General features: G+C 42.2%; 1 protein-coding gene across 3 annotated transcripts in view; it reads left to right on the top strand.

Annotated features, from left to right (window-relative positions):
* The first annotated feature begins 470 nt into the window (after positions 1-470).
* Positions 471-19,936, top strand: part of RASAL2 (RAS protein activator like 2) — a 185,577-nt gene continuing 166,111 nt past the window's right edge. For all 3 annotated transcript variants that reach the window (XM_062602289.1, XM_062602288.1, XM_062602286.1), the window contains exon 1: positions 471-743. In XM_062602289.1, coding sequence (XP_062458273.1) covers positions 578-743 — 166 coding nt within the window. In that variant the 5' untranslated portion in view covers positions 471-577. The remainder of the gene's footprint in view (positions 744-19,936) is intronic.

Genomic DNA, 19,936 nt, shown 5'->3' with positions numbered 1-19,936 from the left:
GGAGCCTGAGGGAAAGCCGGGATGAAACACCCCGGGGGCCGCGCCGGGAAGCCCCGCATCTAAAATGGTTACGGGCGGGAGTGGGATGCGGAGACCGGGAAAGAGCGCTGCCGGTGCCGCATAGGGGTATGAAGGGGTATGAAGGGGTATGAAAGGCTGCTGCCGGCCGGGTACCGCCCGCCATCTCCCACCTCCCCGCTTTCCCTCCGGGCAGGGCAGGGCAAGGCAGGGGCGGGGAGGGGGGTCCCGGCTCGCTGCCTCAGCGGCCGATTGCTCTGGCCTGGCACAGCCCTGCCGTCCACCGCATGGCCCGTCCGCGCGGACGCTCGGCCGGCCACTGCTCGCGCCTGCTCTCCCGGGGTGCCGACGGCGCTGAGGGCGCGGCGGGGCAGCCGCCTGGTGCTGAGGCGGGCGGGCCGCGGCCGCCTCCTCCTCCCTCGCTGACGCAGGGGGCGGTGGGGCGGGGAAGGGAGGGAGGGATGGAGCCGCGCCGCGGCGCGCTCTGAGGCGAAGTGAGGCGCGGCCGGGGTGTAGCGGCGGGCGGGCGACGGCGCCTCCTCGTCCCCCCTCCCTCAGTATGGAGGCGCCCCCCGCAGCGGCGGGCGAGCCGGCGGCCTGGGCGGCGGAGGCGTTCTCGGAGCCGGAGCTGGGTTCGGAGGAGCTGGATGCGGCGGCGGGAGGCGTGCTGGACCGCGTCCTGCTGGAGTCGGTCTGCCAGCAACAGGGATGGGTCCGCGTCTATGGTACGGGGCGCCGGGGGCGCGGTCCCGCGCCCCACGCAGGGCCTGGCGGGGGGGGGGGGGGCTGACCGAGCCCGTTGCCGGCTGCGGCGGCAGGTTGGAAGTGAGGAGCGGCGGAAAACTTCCTGGCCCTAACTTCTTTCTGCTTTCCTTTATTCCCTGCTGCCGAAGCTCCCAGTTCCTCGAGTCTTCTTAACACCCCCACACTCCCCCACCCTTTTCCCGGCGACAGGAACCCAGCGTTCAGCCGTCCCCCACGGCTTGCCGTGGGCCGCACCAGCCCTGCTGAGGTGCAGGGTGCCCCGCTTTGAGGCTGCCCGAGCCCGCACCCGCGGGGGATGCCGCGGTGTCACAGGCGGGGAGCCGCGTCCCAGCCTTTTGTGTCGCCGGGAGTCAAGTACAGGATGCGAGTGCACACTTGCCGCCTGCCAGCCCCGGCTCTGATTAGTATTAATGAGGTACTAAAGACCTGGGAGGTGCTGATACGGCGGGTCCCGTCGCCCCAGACTTACTGGTGTGTGTTAAATTGGCACCTTTATTATTTATAAAACGGATGTTAAAATCTTTCGCAGTCTGGCCAGTGTACAGGACCCGATGTTGTTTCCCCTTCTTTCTCAAACTCCCTGGTATGTAACCTTTTAAAATTAGTTTGATTTATGTGACCGGGCCTCTGGTTTGTTTAGGCTCCCGACTGAAATGCAGTCAGGCTTAATCTCTCGATCAGCACCTAAATAATGGAAATTCTGTTTTATCTTTTCCTTGTCTTTTCCTCTTGTTTGTCTTGGTAATCTGACAATAATTACTCCCATGGTTCAGAGTGAAGATCATTGCAGACAGTGTCTTGTTTTCCCTTCTGTAACAAATTTGATGGTCCATCCTCCAAAAGGCAGTGGTTGTGGTGTTTGCACGTGCAGTTACTATGTTACTATTGTCTAATACTGTGGACAACCTGTGAAAACCCATTTTCTTTTGTTGGTACTTTTTTACATCGGATCCTGTCATGCTGCTGGTTCTCCCTGTCGCCTTCCTTCCCTGCCCTGAACCCCAGAGAGATTCTTCAGATTTCCCCTGACCTGTAAAACTAGAAGCAAATGTGCTCTGTTACCCATAGCACTGATCTGTTACTGGCTGCAGTATTCCTGAAACAGAAAGGTGGCATAAATAAGTTATCTACAAGAACTCTGCTGGATTACTTGGCTGAAGGTGGGTTAATTATTGTGAGTACCACCAATGCTAGCCTTTGCACATATCAAATGAGGAAGATCAGGCTGCAGGTTTTCTGGAGAGCAGAGTCTGTTCAAAGACCTTTGTGTTTATTTTGGAAGCTTGAAAAGCTGGTGCACTGGGACGAGGTTGTCTACTTTCGCCTGGTGCATCAATGAGCAAAGTTGTACTTAACACAATTAATTGTAATAGAAGTTTGGGATTTTTAGTAGTTTCCGCCGTGTCTAACTTGCCTGCTTCTTGCGTGGCTTGCTTATGTTACTCTCGGCCTAATGCTGCTATAAAATGCAACCTTAAAAAAAAAAGTATCTCTGCTGTTGTCAAGGAGAGCTCCAAAGAGAGCAGATTGCCTCCAAAATGTTTGTTTGTTTAGAATACTTTCCAAAGGTAAAATGAGAATGTACTTAAGAAAAGGATGTCTGGCACCAGCCTCTCTGATTGTTACCCAAGGATATATCTTGTATGAGTGGAAGCAGGAATGTGGTTTCAAAATAAGCCACAGTGAAAAACATTGCTTGTTGATAAAGTCATGTGTTGCGATGTGTTTGTAGCCTGACACTAACGTGTAGATAAAGGAAAAAATTTCCTGTGACAGAGCAGCTAGCTCACAGGCTATAAAAATCAGCATAGACTTCAAGCAGGTAAAAATACATCTCATATCCCAAGGACAGTAGCTAATTATTCCTAGTCTGTGTTTAAAAACAAATCATTATCTCTCTCCCTCATAAAGAATCTGATGTCTTCTCTCCTTCCCAATGAAATTGCAATCGGATTAGCTAGTATTTGTTTACTTCCTCCTGATTATTAGCCTTTTTTTTTTCCATGAACACATCTGGAGAAGTTTGAGGACAATTAATCAAGCTGAATCTGTGCCATGTTTGTGCACAACTAAGTATGGGTTACAAACCTATGAGTGACAAGTGTTATTTATAGGATTAAAAGTAAAGCCTTGCACAGTTGTTTGAGGAACCACAGCAGCATGGTGAAAGAAAACAGGAGCAGAAAGCGTAGCGTTATTGTCTGTATTGTCTGATAAACAATGAGTACACTAACACTAATTATTTCACCATGAATGGCTGGGGGAGGGAAGGAATATCTAGCACAAGAGAAGTGGAGAAGCCTATTCTAGCAGGGCAAGAAACGCAGCTTTTGATGTCATGGCATCTTTTTTCCGCATGGTTTTTATGAACACGGATCGCTGTGTTGGGGAGTTGTGCCAAATGAAAGATGACTGAAAAGTGTCTTGAGTAGTGGACACTTATTGTAAAGAAAAGAAGTTAGCAGCTGCTTGAAGATAACTGCTTATTACTGTGCATCTCTGTTCTGCAATGGTGTGTTGTCCACTTTGTCTCTATCCAAGGAGGTAATTACTGGCATGAGGGAGCTGGTCTAGCTGTGGAGCCTGTAAAACTATGTCTGTAAGCACAGAGAAAAGAATTTAGTAGTAAAGTACCATCATTACTGGTCTACGTGGCTTGCCAGCAGTATGACAGTGATGTGAATACAGTAGGACTTTACAATGTCTGGGATGTGATTTCAGTGTGACACTGAGGTCTCGTCTGACTTCACTATGAGATCTAAATCATAGTCTGGCTATTTTTGCATTTCCTGCGTTAGCTGCAGTAGTTCAAGTGTAGATTTTTCATTCTGGTTTGTCATCTTCTGGTTGAGTGAATTAGCAAGGATGTTATCAAACCATGGAAATACAATTTCCTTACCAAAGGACAAAGTTTGTAGCACAAGTGGTTTCCTCTAACCTGATGTTTGAATAGTGAATGGGAACAGAAAATTTGCTTTTTGGAGCAATAGGTTTAATTGCTCGTGAAACACAAATCATGTGAGTGTTGTTAGATGATATTTCCAAGAACTGGTTTTGACACACAACTAATGTTTCTGTGAAATGTGTATCAACATGTGTTCTGGATAATGGTTTCCTTTCAGACTTGTGTATGTGTAATGGGTAGGAGGGAAGAGGTGTCTTGCCTGGATTAAGGCTATAATTTTTTTATCCTCTGTACGAGAGATAACTGACTGACGTTTGAAAGCATCCACTAGTGTTTCAAGGTCTCTTTCTCTGCTCTTTGAAACAGATTTTGGGAGGAGGCGGCAGTGGAATAACTGAATTTATAGCATTCTCTGTGCTAAGTGTGAAAATAGAGCAATTATATTGCCTGATGCAGCTGACTGAACATCCATGGATTTTGCAGCAGTGAGCTGCAAAGCTAGCATTGCAGCATTGGTGTTAAATGTTGCATGTGATGGGGTTAGAATCGGATTTTGCCTGACTTACAGTGTGTGTCTAAACATGTTGTAAACTTCTGTTAAGTGGTTGTCAAATTAATTTCTAATGTGCTTGCTTTAAGCTCACTGCTGATGCTCATGCGCTATTTCAAAGCAGGAGTTGCTGAAGTATGTAGAAAATAGCAGGAGGAAGAGTCTGTTCTTGAATGTTCATCCTTCGAATAGACATTGTTGCTCTGGGGTGTTATCTGAACTAGGAAGTGTCTTTCTCTTTTAGCAGTGGTGCCAAAAGATGATAGTAGCTGTACAAACTGGTGTGTAGATCGGACATGGACATTTTCAATGCCTTGTCCTCTAATCCTGCGGCAAGTCTGGAGGCATTCCTCACTGCCAGAATAAGCCGCCTCACCCCCATCCTCCTGGCAGAGAGAAGGCTCTTCAAATACAGGCTTGAATGGCTCCATGCTTTTTCATGGAAATTGATCTACAGACAGAGCTTCTCTGGCTCTGACTCTAGAAAAAGCCCTAGACCCTGTGTAACCAAACAGAAATGGCTCTTGGCTGCATTAAACCTGAGTTTCAGGCTTTTAAGTATTGGCCCTCAGAAAATAGTAGACTCATGCTCAGGACTGAAGCCATGGTAATGTACAGTGTCACATGGAGATTAAAAAAATAGCTGTGGCTCAAGCACTGAAAAGCATCTCCTAATCATGTGAAATTCAGTTCAAAACCCTAAGTTCTGTGAATTATCCATTCCAGCAATCCATTGTCTACCTTGCTCAGCTCTTCTAGCAATGACTCCAACTCTGTTCTTCGGGTTTTCTGGTTCTTTACAGCCTGCCTTGCTATGGTTTTGTAAGTAGCTTGATACCTAGTGATTTTGGTTGGTTTATGGTGGGTTGTTTTTTGTTGTTTTTTTTTTTTTGTTGGTTGGTTGGTTGTTTTCTTTTCTTATCTGGTTCTACTGCTTTCAATTGTACATAAAAATACAAAAATTATCCATTTCCAAAGCATCTCGTCTTGTATGAGCACCAGCAGTCATTGGTAGCACCTTGTCATTGTCTTCAAATCCTCTCCTTTCAGCCATGCTCGTACTGCTGGCCAGCTCTTTCCGAGGTGTCCATATGAGGATGGTGAGTGTGAGCCACGACCCTCCCTTGGGGGGCAGTGCCACTTCCCCGGAGCCCAGCCCGCCCTCCCGGCCTCCACCCGAGCCGGTGGAGATCCCACCAGGTGGCGGCATGTTCATTGCGGTGGTGCACGAGCTGCTGAGACTGCCAGATGCTGCCCGAACCAGACTGGGGGCTATTGGATAGCATCCTCGCCACTTAGGAACATTATCGCTCATCTCCAGAACCTCAATTAAAAAGTAATCTGGAGGCTTTATAACAAGGGTTAGGTAGGAAGAGTGTATTTAATCTAAAAACTGAAAAAACTCTCATAACAAGTTGAAATGGTGAGACAGTCTGATAGTTGAGAGGCAGCTGTTACAGCAGTAGAGAGTTTCCTTCTCATTGACATGTATGCAGATAGTGTAGCTGGGCAGGGTTTTGTATACTGCTGCGTTTATGAGTGTGTACAGAGCTGTGATTCCTTGTAGGAGATTATTTGCTGTTATGAAGAGCTAACTTAACAGGAGATAAGCTGAAGATGTGGATGAGACCCTTGGAAAGCTGAGAGGGAGCTGAAGAGCTGCACAGCCTGTCTATGCAGACAGACTTGTATTGGCAAGTAGAGGTCAGTGTTCATGAACATTTCTTTCCCTTCTGATCAATAGGCTTCTTTTTAACTTGCCTAGAAAGCTGGTGCAAAAGCAAGCTTGGAAGATAAACCTTGTTGGGCCAGGAAATGTCATTTCCTGTGTATATGGACAATGCCTCCTATAGTGATACCTGACCTTATGGCCTTCAGGTACCACTGCAGCATAAGGTACAAATGTTAAATAATGAAGGCAGAAAGCTTTTTTCATTTTGTTGAGGTGATAACTGATTTCCAGTTGGTGCCCCATTGTAAAAGAAAAAGCTTAATAAAAAATAAGGCTCTAAGTCACTGCATTTATTACAGATTAAAAATGGGCAACTGTGCTGTGGACAGATACTGCTTCCCTTGATATTCCAGGGAGTATCAAAAGATATGAGTGAAGTGCTCTTACAGGTGATCTGCTCATACCTGCTGTATGACAGCTCCTCTGATAGCTCGTCTTGAAAGCAAGGAATTCTTACAAGTGTGAATTATGGGTCCTCTGTGCTACTGCAGCTATTGAATCTCTGCTGACTTTCTTGTGTATTTGCAATAGTGATTTGGAGTTTAGCTGAGAGCTGCATATAGCCTGTTTTCTTCTTGGTTGCTTTACTCCCAAATTTTATTGCAGAATTATCCCTTTGACATTAAAACTGCTTGCCCTTCCTCTTTTTAAGGAACATTGATGTTAATTTATACATAAATTGTTTATGTAAATTTTTAGGAGTTTTTAGCTAGGCTTTTTCAGCTGTCTGTGTTGTTGCAAATGTTGCCTAGGTTACTAATTTATTAAGTCACTTAAATATTTGGAAGCATCAACAATACTGGAGTGTGTTCGGGAAAATGAGGATGACATTATTTTAAAACATCAGTTTCCTGACTCCTGTATTTCAGTCACATGATTTATCTCTGGCCGAGCATTTTCATGTGGTGCTGTTTCCTATTTTTAAACAATAGGAGAAAAAGGGAAGATAAGAGGAGCATAACTGTGACCCATTGACTTACCATGAGATCATGGGTTCTTTTCAACTGATATTTATAGATTTTTATAAAAAATAGCTGATATTTCAGCATTTTCTGGCATAAATACCTTTTTAGCCTCAAGGTCATAGAGTTAAGCTCTCATCTGAATTCTTTCAAAATCCCCTGCAGAGTCACATAGTAATCATGGAAATACAATTAGTATCTGCAAGGAAAGGAACCAAGTGGCAAAAAAAAAAAAAGACTGCATTTTGGTTTGTTAAGTTCTCACAAAGTCCTCTGTGTGTTTTGACACTCACAGACACCCCACCTCCCCGTCCCTCCCCACCCAGGTCTCAGAAAGCCTTTATAAAAGTGATCAGGAGGGAATAACATGTGTTAATTCTCTTTAATGAGGTTTCAAAAGGTCACAAAACTGTAGAAAGGCTCTTCTGCAAGAATCAGAATTATTTTTAATTATAAAGCAAGTTGGAGTAGTGTGAGTAATGAGCTCTTGGAGGTGAAGGGGGTCTTTGCACTTAATAAATGTGAAACCAAGTCCTGCATTCAGATCCTGTATTATCTAAAGGGATTATTATATTTATATATATAAATATATATAATATATATATAATAAATGTGTGTGTGTATACACACACACCTTTTTTTTTTCAGCTGGGAATACCCTCTTTAAAAAAAATAGCTCTTATATTGCAAGCACTGGCAGGCAGTTAAACACATTAATTCTGCAAACTGTGGGAAAACGACACCCATTTCAGCAGATGTGCAATGCTTCTGGTGTAGATTTGCATAAGAATGCGTATGCTTCTCTGTTAGTTGTTGGCTTGATTAAAACTTGCAGGCACCTTTTTGCTTCCTGTAGTGCTAGGTCTGCATTCTTGGACATTAGTGGCTTAATTGAAAATACTCAGTTTCTTATGTGTTAAGATAATTTTATTTACACACTATTTCGCTGTGGATGTGCTTGGTGTCTTACAGACAGGCTGCTTTGCTTGCCTTCTAGAATCTGTAGTGTAGACCAGAGAAGAAAGGAAATAACAAAGATGAAAAATGGTAAATGTATTTAGAAGTGAATGGAGGATTACAAGGTAGAGTACCAGGAGATGGGTCAGGATTGTGTGTATTCAGTCCTTGCTTCCGAGGATGTGTGGGAGTGGAAGTCAGTACTGTGGTGAGAGGAAGAGAAGTGTTTAGGAACCTGTGACTAAAAATGATCACCCATCTTTCAGACTTAATCCCTCCCAGTGTTAGGCCTTCATGTAGCAGTCCAAAATGTTCTGTAGAATCTCTTCACATTGGTCCCTTTCCTAATCTGGATGGTGTGAAAAAAGCAGAGAAAATTCTTTCAGATAGGCCATAGATACTGTAGCATTAATTCTGAGAGAGCTTTCTGTACTCTAGGAGCAGGGAATTTAAGTGGCATACTAGGAGGCAGGATATTGGAAAAGAGGACGAGAACTTGGAATTTGACATGTTTTCTGACAAGGAGAGAGAAACTAACTAGGAAACAACATTTTGTGTAGATTTTATCCACATGTGACAAATATATGCCCACCACAATGATCCAAACCTTAGGGAGAAGACATTTTGTGTCAGGGGTGGTTTTAGGGTTGTTTTGGCATGAAGGGATGAAAGACAATTTAGCAGTATTCTAGACAAAGCTTAATGCTTGAGGAATGCAGGTCTGGAGATGTGCTGCCCCTTCTCTCCTGCTAGCCATGGTTTTGTGTAGGCCTGGTAGCCAGCAGAGCACTTTTGGGTTGGCCAGCACTGGAGAGAGCATTATCTTGCCAGATGAGAAGTTGTTTGCACGGCAGTGCATGCAGCACCTCTAGCTTTGTCATTTTATCAGTTGCAAGGTATTTAGTGGTGTGGAAATGAGAAAGCAAGGGGGGAAATGTTCTTGCTAGGCAGCAGGGGTGTGCGAGGCTATGAGCACTGAGCCAACTTGCACCTCTGACAGCTTCAATCTCTCTTGTGAGAGGACCAGTGTTCCACAGCTCTAGAATAGCAGTGTTTGTGTTTAGGCTGAATAAGTTGGAAAGCCTAGATATTTGCCATATCAATTTTTTTTTATATCCTTTACAGAATAACTTAAAGTGACTATGTGGAATATAGCAGTGTAACTGCATTTTTCTCCTTAGGAAGCACATCTCCTTTTGCCAGTCAGGGTTTGGAGTAAATACAGGTGAGATTGGTACTTCTGGAGGGACTTTTCTTCCATGGTCTTTCCATACTCTTGTATGGCAGATAGAGTTAAAAGCCTGCTTGCTTTCTTCAGTTTCTCATTACTTGAGTCACTGGATTGGCTTGAGATAAGCAGAGGTAATTCACACCCTCATTTAGCTGACTCTTTAGTGCACTGATACCGGTTTCAACAAGATAGGGTACAGATGCTGTGCTAGTCAGCACAATGTGTAGCATGGGGGTTTGAGGAAAATGTGTGGAAAGCAGCTGTGGCTGGGAGGGTGGAATCCAGTCCTTAAACGTCATTAGGGAATGAAATGATCACTTTGCTTCTGTTTTGCATACCATTTTGACATGACGAATGGTGACTGCTTTCCTGTCCATTGGGGTAAAAGAAGGATTGTTTTCACTTACTTGCACCATTCATTGCCTTGCTGTGCGAGTGCATCCAAATCATTAACGGTTTTATTTGAAAGTGCTGCTGTGAAGGTGAACAAGGCACAAGTAGGTCAGATAACTTCCCCAAGGACATACAAGAAACTTGGCAATGAAACTCGGATCTCCTGAGACATCTGCTGTGCTTCGCTTGCATACTTTGAGTTGCACTGCTTCACGTTTGGGATACCTTTAAGCCTGCTACTTTACTTGGATCCTCTTGTGACTATTAATAATCCTCTCAAATACCCTATTAGCTGTCAGATCTGTAGGTCAGTGGGGCAAGATGCTCTCAGAGGGGAGCTGTCATTAAGGTGGTTATGTCTTTACTCACTCCCACCCCAAAAGAAAAACCCCCAAAACCAAAGGTAAAGTTTTGTTGACCTTCAAAGTGTAATAACCGTGTCTCATTACAGTGATAGTAGGCTGGACTGCTAGTATGAAGGGGTTTGAATAGCTGGCACCAGTTGACTTCAGTGAATCTGTGGACAGTGCCAGGTATTTGGCTATATCATTATTTCCAAGTAGGTAACTCTTCACTGTAGACTGGGGGAGGAAAATATAACCCAAATTGAGCGTGGAAAACCACAGAGCAGTGATTAAACCACATGAATCCCTAACATCCTTTCCATGGCATTTGAGACCCTGTGCCACTGTGTAACATGGTTTTGTTGGCTTTGCCAGCAGTTGACTGATCCGTAGCAGTTTTCCATATTAGTTAGTACTTTATCTTGATGTGCAGGCATACAGTGCGTTCCAGGTGCTAGGAAAGAAGAAGAGACAAAAAGCTTCCTGAGAAGATGTTTATTTACATTATGAGGTTATACCTCAGGCTGTACAGACAAGCTGCTGCTTTTGCTGCGTTTCCTAGCTTGAGTATACTGGAACATGTACATCATGCACCAAAAGCACAGTATGCTAACACTTGCTAGGAAATCATTAGACTTCCTCTTCAAATAAATCTGAGCACTTGCTGTTTTGAGGTACGCTTTTGTAATTATTTTCCTTTTTTTTTTTTCTCAGGATGATGGGTAGTTGATAGGTCTCCTGGAAAATAAGATAACAGGAAAAAGAATGGTATCGCCAAAAGAGAAATAGAGAGCTATGGCAAAAGGATATGGTGTGTAAAATAATAATAAAAAAAAAATCATATTTTTAAACCTGATTGAAGAAGACTTATCTTCTAGATGGTACAGGCTTATGGGGTCTCTTTCTCTCTTGCTCCTTGGCAGCACTTGCTTGGGATGTCAGTAAGGTGTGGGGTGATTAATTACACTGTTGGATGAATTTCATGGGGTTCTTCCTTAACTCCTTCCATTAGCTAAGGCCTTGCCGACTGAAGTTTTCAAGCTAAACTTGGAGGTAATGAGTTTTATGTCCCATATAGAAAGGTAGCAAAGAAGTTTTATGGTCTTGCCATAAATATTTATGTCAGTTTTCTTTCACGCACCCTAGGCTGGTGGCTCCTCTGCTTAAAGAAACCCCTGCAGTTCTTCACATCAAGATCTGTAAGTCATGTCAGAGCAGTGTGAACTGAAGCCATTTCAAACTCAACTATCCTCATTTTGATTCCAGTCATTGTTAATGTCTGAATTTATAACCATTAAAATATTATAACCATTAAATCAAATTAAGGAAGAAAGGAGCTTTTTTTTTGTCAGCCTAGACAAGTTTTATAGATGGAAGTTAAGCATTTTCTGCTCTGAGGTGGGTTTTTTTTGTTTTTTTTTGTGGGGGAGGGGAGAGTGGAACTGACTTGCTAATAGGAAAGTCAGGAATGTTAAGTAAACAGCCTCTGTTCACCAAAATGATGAATGTGTAGGAGAAAGGATGGATAATAAGAAGGAAACAAATATTTTTCATTCCAACCCAGTGCTGTAAAGGGGGACTTTGCATGCTGTAAAAATGAAAATATGTCTGAAGCTTTGGTGGAAAAAAAATAAATTGAGAGGAATGCAGTAATAATAGTTAAATTGCTAAGTTGTATGAAAAGGCATTAATCTTCCCTGTACTGGCACAACTTGCTTTCTGCTATTTCTTTGTCAGAATGCATTGCTTTTTCTGTGTTAAAAAAATAGGAAAGGGTCAAAATAGGAAACTGAAAATGAAGTGTGGCTTTCAATGCCACACTCTTGCTTTTGTGCAAGTGCAACATTCACCTGAAACCTTGTGTCTCAAAGTTGTCTGGATCCTGATTTCACTGGGGTGTTAGGCCAGTTATCTCAAATTGTACATTTTGGCGATTTGGGTTTAATAGCTTATTGTACTTTTTACCAGATGCTTGGAAGGAGAAGGCAGGCAGTCCTGTATAATTTTTACATATAGGAGCCAGTAAGCAACTGAATTATCCATGAGCAACTAGGAGGAGGTTATCTCCTTAGTCTTATATTCCAATTTGAACATTTTTTAATAATATGTATTATAAGACCTGTCTATATGAAGAATTAGAAATGCAATAGCTGTTATTATCAGGAGACAGTAACTGTTTTCCTTGTAATGATCTGACTTTCTTCTTGGAATGGGTTTGAAACCAGATCAGCCTAGGACACAGCAAGCGCTTTATTGGGAGTTAACGTAGTTTCCCATATGAGTGGGTAGGTGTTCCTATAAACAGGTGCCAAGAATTAAATTGACCTACTTCTTCCCTGCTGAGAAACTACTTGTTGTGGGTTACATTAACTTTGATGTTTCACTAACATTTTAGGAGAAAAGGTGAGTGGACTGATGGATTCTAGTTTTCTGTGTGTTCAAGCTGACAACCTTGGATAGCTGGCTCTGCAGGATTAGCAGAGGTATCCACTGCTGTCCAGGTCATGAGACCTTTTGGTGACAGATGTAGCTGTAGAACATAACCACTGCATCTCTTTACAGATCAGTCTGTACCTAGATGGCTCTAAGGTAACTTTGAGATGAATCTTAAATAAAAACTGTGGTGAGACAGTGATGTTGATATCCAAAAGCATATATCTTTGCTGTCAAGATTGCTGTTTTTGTTGATGGAGTTTAGAAGGGTTATCCTAAGTTCAGTCTAAAAAAACCCCATGCAATTATGTTTAAAACTTTGTAAGAGACTTACAAAGAAAAGCTGTAGTATATCAGTTACTGTGTATTTGTATTTTATCCATGAAATGGCTTACTAGTTGAAATGTTCTAGCTGTACTTTTGATGTCCATTTATAATAACCAATTCTATAGCTGACATAGTATCTCTCCCAATTTTGTTTTCAGACTTTATTGATGTGGCTTCTTGGTGACCTACTTTCACCACTTTAAGGTTGCTTTTTTCATTCCCTTCCAAAAGGAAGTGCCTTCCGTGAGAAATGTTGGAAGCTCACTAGCCAGTTTCTAATACTGGTAGGTGGAAACTTGGACCTGACTGAGTGGCCTTCCACTTACTCCCAGGGTAGATGACGCCACTGATTCTAAGTTACTTTCCTTACTAAACTCTTGCTAATAACTTTGAGACCCTGGAGGTGGGTGTTTGGAGAATGAGGGAAGGAAATGCCTGTATTTCCTTGGAGCTGTCATTACTCATGACTGAATTGGTTGGCCCTGTGACTTTAAGGGCATTGTGTTGGCCTCTTGTCCTTAAAAAGGGCCAGCCGTAAATCAAGTACTTAAGCACTTGCACAGCTGGAAGAAGGAACATCTCAGTTCTTACTCTTTTACTCATTCTGGGGTATTCTTCCTTTGCACTGCTCTTTCTGGTTTTTGGTTTTTTGTTTTTCTTGTGTAATTTCCACTGGAGGTGATTCAGTTCAAGGCTTAGCTGTATCTTTCTTCAATCAGTGGTGCTTTTGCTTTTTATCTGGGGCATGAGGTATGTGCTTACTTATTTGCGGGGCCACTTAAAAAACGGTTAATGTGATGCAGATGTGCAGTTTTCAGCAGATACATATTATTTAGCCAAGTTTTATGAAGGGATTAATACCTCAAGGTATTACATATCGCTGGAAAAAATAGTTCACTTCTGTAATTTCACAAAGTGGACGTAGCTCACCATTTGTAATCATCATCTCATAAGACTTGCTGCTTTCCCCCCTGCACCATTTCACTCGGGTGTCATTTTGGTGTAAACATTGGTTACCCGAAAGAAAAAATCCACAGTCATTTTCCTGGAACCTTGATGGCTTTTTGGTTTCCAGCAAAAAGTAGCCAGATCAATTTTTTCTTTGGTGTGTATTGTAAAAGGAGCCTGCAGTTAATTGTAACTGTGGTTGTTGCTTGGAACAGCAAAGAAAACCATGAGGGAAACAGTCTTTGTGTGTGTAAATGTCAACGGGATTTCAACAAAGGTGACGCCCAGCTCCCATTATGATCTGGAAATGAACTTGTCTTCTCTCCCCTGGTGTTGGGTATGCAGTGTCCCTAACCCTCTTAGGAAAACCTTTAGCAGAAGATGAATGAACACTTTAAATTAGCAAGAAATGTTCATCAGTGATGCACTTGAGGAGAAAGTTCTTGTAGTCAGCTGTTGCAAGTAGGAATCCTCACTTGCCCTTCCTTGTTGCCTTGTATCATGTTTAAGTGGACATGGGCATGTGTGTTGGTATGAATGTGAGGTGAAGGTATGCTTGTAGGTGTGCTGGAAGAGTCTGAGAGGCTAAAAATACAGCTAGAAGTAGCTGCATTTGAGTCACTTGCCTCAAAAGGCAAACCTAGGGCACTGGACTGAGTATCACCAGGGCTCTGAGGTTAAAATAACTGCATGTCATTGGTGAGAAAATGAAGAATTCGGCAAATGGTGTGAATGCCAGCTGCAGTTTGGTGGCAAGCTGTGCTACCCAGTAGATTGCTGGATAGGCCAGCTCTTTCTCCACATTCCTTGCCAGCAGGATATTGGCTGAAAGGGTGGTGGTGCTGTTTCTGTTGGAAGCAAGCTCAGTACAAAGGCCATGTGAGTCCAGAGGCATGGCATGTAAAAGCTTTTAGTGGTTTGAAGTTTTTTAGGATCTTTTTTTCTGTGGTTGCAATACCCAGTAGGGCAGGTGGCACCCATGAGGGAAAGCTACTAAGGCTTATACTTTGTTTTTTAATCCCACCTTTCATCAGCAGATAGGAAACAATGAATGCAAATCTATTCCACAACACGTGCAGATACGTTTTGTTGCGCGAAAGCTGAGCAGGATCTCTGATGAATTATTAGCATCCAATTCCAGAGCTCTGACAATCTGCAATCTCCTTAATATTCTGTTGAGCTATCGTGGGTATTATTCTTCTGCATTATTTTTCCTTTTGTATTCTTGAAACCAGTATTGCAATCTAAATGCTGCTGGTTTAGGATTGAAAGAGATACTGGCTGGCTGTATGGTTTGTTCAATTTTTCCTTTGACAACAGATGGGGGAGAGTGATTTTCCTCCTCTTCCCCCATACAAATGTAGACTAAATTAGAAGCAACTTTGAAAATTGAAGAGTTATCTCCTGTTCTGTTCCTAATTGTGTCCCTCTCATATTAAGCATAACAAGGCACATGAGTTACTCATGCCAGGAAGGAAGTCTCAATAAACTTTGTTTAAGAAATCACAGTACTTCCAGGGGAAAAAACCTTTTTGCCTTGTAAGACTTTGAGCAACTCTGCTTCTGATCCTCTGGCAAGGGTGTTATTCCAGTGACGGCTGATCTTTGAAAATAACTGCAGATTAATTTAAATCTAGCATTTAAAATGTAGTTTACTTACCCAGACAGCAATTAGATTGAAGTTAATGGTAATGTAGAACAGCAGGATCTAGAGTAGCTCTTCAGCCTAGGGGCTGACCAGTTTTACCATCCAGCTGTTTTCCAAATGATTTATTTCATTTTCCCACTTGGTTTCTTTGACTCACCCCTCAGTTTCGGTCTTGCTGCTCCTGCTTCAGTGTGGGAAGAACAGCTGCACTTAGTAGCTCCAATAAATTACTTTATTAGAATTAGAATTGTGTCTGCATTACACTAATACCAAATGTCTCAGTTCATGTTACAGCCTCTAAAAGAGATTGTCCCCTGGCTCCTTACAGTGGCGAAAGTGCCAACACAGGCCCTGGGTAAATGGAGGTACACTGAACTATGTGCTGCTGCTGGGTGATAAGTTCAGGATTGGTCAGGGGACAGAAATGTCTTTTTCCCTACTTCTTGTACGTTGAGCATAATACGCAGGTGGAAGGATATGCTTTCAAACAGTTTCGAAATAAGATGAACTACCTTTCTGTCAAAATGATGTAAAAATGTCCTTATGCTGTGTTTCTAGCTTGAGGATTTAACATGGAAACTTAGAGGAATGGTACAAATGTTATCTTAGGACGCAGCAAAACCAATGATAATCCTCCATCTCAAACCTGCAAGCTCTTTGGCTTTCCTTGCTGAGAGTAAAAATAAAGTGCAAACCCCTTATGCTTTTCACGTTTCTCAATGAAGAACAGGCTTGTGAGTGGGGAGTTGCCTTTTTGTTGTGGCGAAGGAGCTTGTGTTTGGTATGGTGAGGTGGAAACCAATTTATTATTGCTTCTCCTAATTCTTTGAGCTTTATAAAAACTGGAGTATGTACCAGATGAAATAGTGTTGTGTGCAATCCCAGGGAAGCCATACCTGCAGCGTCCTGGGGATGAAGCAGAGCAAGCCTTGGAAGTCAAAGTGAACTCCAGGATATACCTTGCTACTCCAAACTCAATATGAAAAGCCTGGAGGAGGAGGTGGTGCTTCACAGTGCCTGGAGAGGCCTCACCAACAGGCTTACTGGCTTGGCAGGAGGATTCAATTTGAAACACTGCCTCTGGGCTTCACTTTGAGGCTTCTCATCTTTTCATATCTGGCAGTTTAATGTGAGCTGCTGTTTGCATTTGCCTGGTCTTTGGATCAAGAGCAATGGAAGCTCACTGCAGAGCTCTGGGGAATTGCTGCTGGAGGAGCACTGTGCCCAAGTGTTATTTCTGAGGGTAGTAGGAAAAAACATTTCTCCTGCATTTTCTAGTTTCTTATATGTTTTGTATGTAGCTGGTTGTATTTAGCGATTAATCTTTGTCTGTGATACACCTGCTATAGACTCCTAAGCACTATTTCTTCTGTTTCAGAAGTACAGCCCAAACAGCATATTAACAGCATTCTAATTTATTCTTTGAAGGAAGGGCTGAAAAGTGAGCAATTTATGTTAGATTTCTTGTCAACCCTTTTTAACATCAGTATTTAGTCTTTCACTGCAACATTTCCACCTTTATTGTAAGTAAGTGGATGTTTTGGGGGCTGGTAGGCGCAAGGTATGTCCTTCCATTCACATACATCTTTGCCGTTGCTTTTTTCCCCACACTTCCAATATCAGTTGTTTATTTTGTGTAGCTTGTAGGAGCAAATAGAGTTGGTAGAAGAAATGGGGTTTAATTTAATCTTCCCTGAAGTGTGCCTCTGTCTTGGAGAAAAGAGAAGTTGGTATTTATAAGCAAGAGAATGTGTGTTGGTTTTTTTAAACTGTAATTCTGTGGGTGAAGGGCTAGAATAAAACCCAACAGCAGAAAGAAGAATACCAAGAAAGCTGGGGAAATAGGCAGCACCCTAAAAATCTGAACTCTTCCTAATCCCTCACATATTCTGTTGTGTTAATGCACTCTCAGGACTTCATGGGCAGCCCGCAAGTGGAGACCAAAATGCTTCAAGGGGGATTTGACAAATCCACCTGTCAGTGTCACCAGACAACTGATTTATCATCTTTGACAAGTAAAAAATTGCTTTGACTTGTCTGCAGGACAAGTAAAATTTAGTAATAGTGATGGGATATTTTAAAAATTGTCATGATCATGTAAATCCTGTTATCTCTGTAACCCAAGACCCGTGAGTCTTGGACTGTAAAATGACATTAACTATATTGAGAGAAAAAAAAAGTCTCGTATTAGCAGATAACTGGACATTTTCCCCCCTCAGTTCATTTTTAAATCCTGTTGCCTTTCAAAGGCTGACGCTACTGTCTCTTAGCCCTGTTTCTCTATAGCACTAGAATATTGAAGATGTCTTCTAAAGACAAAAAATAGCATGTAGCTACATCACATCATAAAATACAAAGGAAGAAAGTGTGCTTAATCTGACAAAGCATCAGTGTTTAGGATATAAACTCATTATAAGGCTTGCATAGTGGGAGCTGATTTTTTCAAATTAATTTCTATGTTATTACCATAATAAACATTTTAATAATATCCTCTCCTTCCCTCATATCCTCAGCAGCTGAATATTTGAGTAAGTTATCTGGTCTTTCATAGCAGCCTTTATCCCTATCATCCATGCATGATCTGTTTACAAGAATCCTTATAAGTATTTTCAGTTTAATTTACTGTTCAGGTTATGCTGCTTCAGCAGTTTCTCTCAGCGCAATTATGCTCGCATTTGGGATGCATCCAGGAAATACTGGGGCAATATTGATACTTTTGTCCTTCTAATTATTTTAATTTGGTAGTAAATGCAAAGAAGTCACATATGACTATTTAAATCTTTGAAGTGCCTAGAATATACCTTTCTGTAGCTAGCATCCAACATCAGAAAACAAGGCGTGCACTGTAGTGTTTTGTTTGGTATGTTCATTCTTCGCTTACAATAAGTAAAGCCTCATGTTTTGCTGACTGCTGTAACTGAAAGGTTGGGGGGAACCTAGAGAGTAGAACATTGTTAAACTCCAGAGGTTGGTAGGAATTAGGGATCTGTGCAGATCCCAGAACTACTTCCAGCTTCTTAGAAGCCAGTGAAGTTTCAGGTTGTGGCACCAATTCACTTTAGTCTTGCAGCTCAATATTTTGCTTTTCTTCACTTGCAATTTGTGAGCAACTTTCTGGAAATGTCAAGAAAATATTGTACTGATCTAGGCATGATTGCACCATACATCCACTGGGATCATTCATTTGCATCCCAAACCTTGGTGGCTCAGTTTTCCACAGCAATCTTGTGTTCAGTACATTATCTGCAATTACCCTATCTCTTTGAACATTCCTGCTTACTGAGTTTTTTTCCTATCAGTAGCTTTGAATATGTTTTCTCTTGCTTTAAGTGTCTTTTGCATATCTCATGCTCTACCAAGCTAGTTGTCAGCAAGTGGAAGAGATGTGGTATTCAGGTCAGAGATCTGGAAAGCTGTGTATGTGAAGGCTAGCTGAGCATTTGAAATCAAATTAAAATCTCCCAGCAATATATTAGCTTAATCATGAATTCCAGTATGTAAAACTGTTTTTTCCAACCTGTCTTTTTCCCACCCTTAGTTTCTGCCCCCATCCTTTGTTTGGCTCTGCTGTTGCCTGCTGCTTGGGCTTGGGGGGCGGGGGGACACCTTTTTTTAAATTAAGACGTATTAAGTGCAGTAGCTAAATTTACTGACCTAAGAAAACTGCAGAAGAATTTAATAATTGTCAAAGCCTCCCATCAAAGCCTCTGTAATAGAAATAAACTTGAATAAAATGTATGACATCTTTGTGGTGATTACAGCCATTAGTACTGAGGCTAGACAGCAAAATCTAGATATGCTTTGATTTCATTTTTTTCTTTTTTGACGCTTCTACTTGGTTGCTGATAAGTGACAGTAATGCTGCTATCTTGAGGCTTTTCAGTGGCAGCTTGTTAAGAAATCATGTATTCCCAGAACTGCACTATTTTAAAAATGGGGGGTGGAGGATTGTGTGCAAATGAGGAAGTAAACAAAAAGGCTTTGGATTTCCAGCCTGATGCAGAGGCACATGTTTGTTGCTGCAGGAAGAAATTGTTTCTAAGTTCTTAGAACCTTTTGAAAAAAGCAGGAACAAAACAGCAATGCTTAAGCCTGTGACTTGGTATACACTTTTAAAAATGTTTCAACATCAACATGGATACAAGCAGTAAAGATGGAAGATACCAGCTAAAAGCACCTCTAGTGAAAATCCTGGGAAGACCAAAAGGAACAGGTTTTGCTGTGAAGATGAAATACTTCTTGGCTTTGCATTTTAAGCAACCTTATGTTTTGGGGTTTTTTAAAGTGTTTATGAGAAAGACAAAGATAAAGCAGTAGAGACATAATTACATGAAGAAGCTCTTCCGGCATGTCACGCTAACCGTTAAGCCAGGAGACGTGGCAAAAGCAGGTTTAGAAGGTTGTCTTGCTAAACCTGAGATGTCACTGGTTTTTGTTTGTATTTTACTTGTAATTTTGTCATTTAAATCAGTGAAGCCATAAATGCATACAAATGATTGGAGTAGGAAGCAGCCGCTGCCTGCTGACCCTGTCCCACTGGATGGGTGTACGTGCCTCATGGCCACTGTGTGGAGTTGAGAAATGTGCTTTAAAATGTCACTTTTTGGAATGCCAATAGCAATACTTATATATCCCCCCCCCCATCTCAAATATTACGTATATTAAGTTGTTGGTCTCAGTTTTTTTGATGTTCATTTCCTGTCAGAATGAGATGTCGTCATCG

The sequence above is a fragment of the Pezoporus occidentalis genome, unplaced genomic scaffold, assembly GCF_034315485.1.
Source record: "Pezoporus occidentalis ecotype Australia unplaced genomic scaffold, CSIRO_AGI_Poc_V1 ctg76, whole genome shotgun sequence".
Taxonomy (NCBI): Eukaryota; Metazoa; Chordata; class Aves; order Psittaciformes; family Psittacidae; genus Pezoporus; species Pezoporus occidentalis.
The sequence above is the reverse complement of the archived record's forward strand: the minus strand, read 5'-3'. Positions and strand labels throughout refer to the sequence as shown.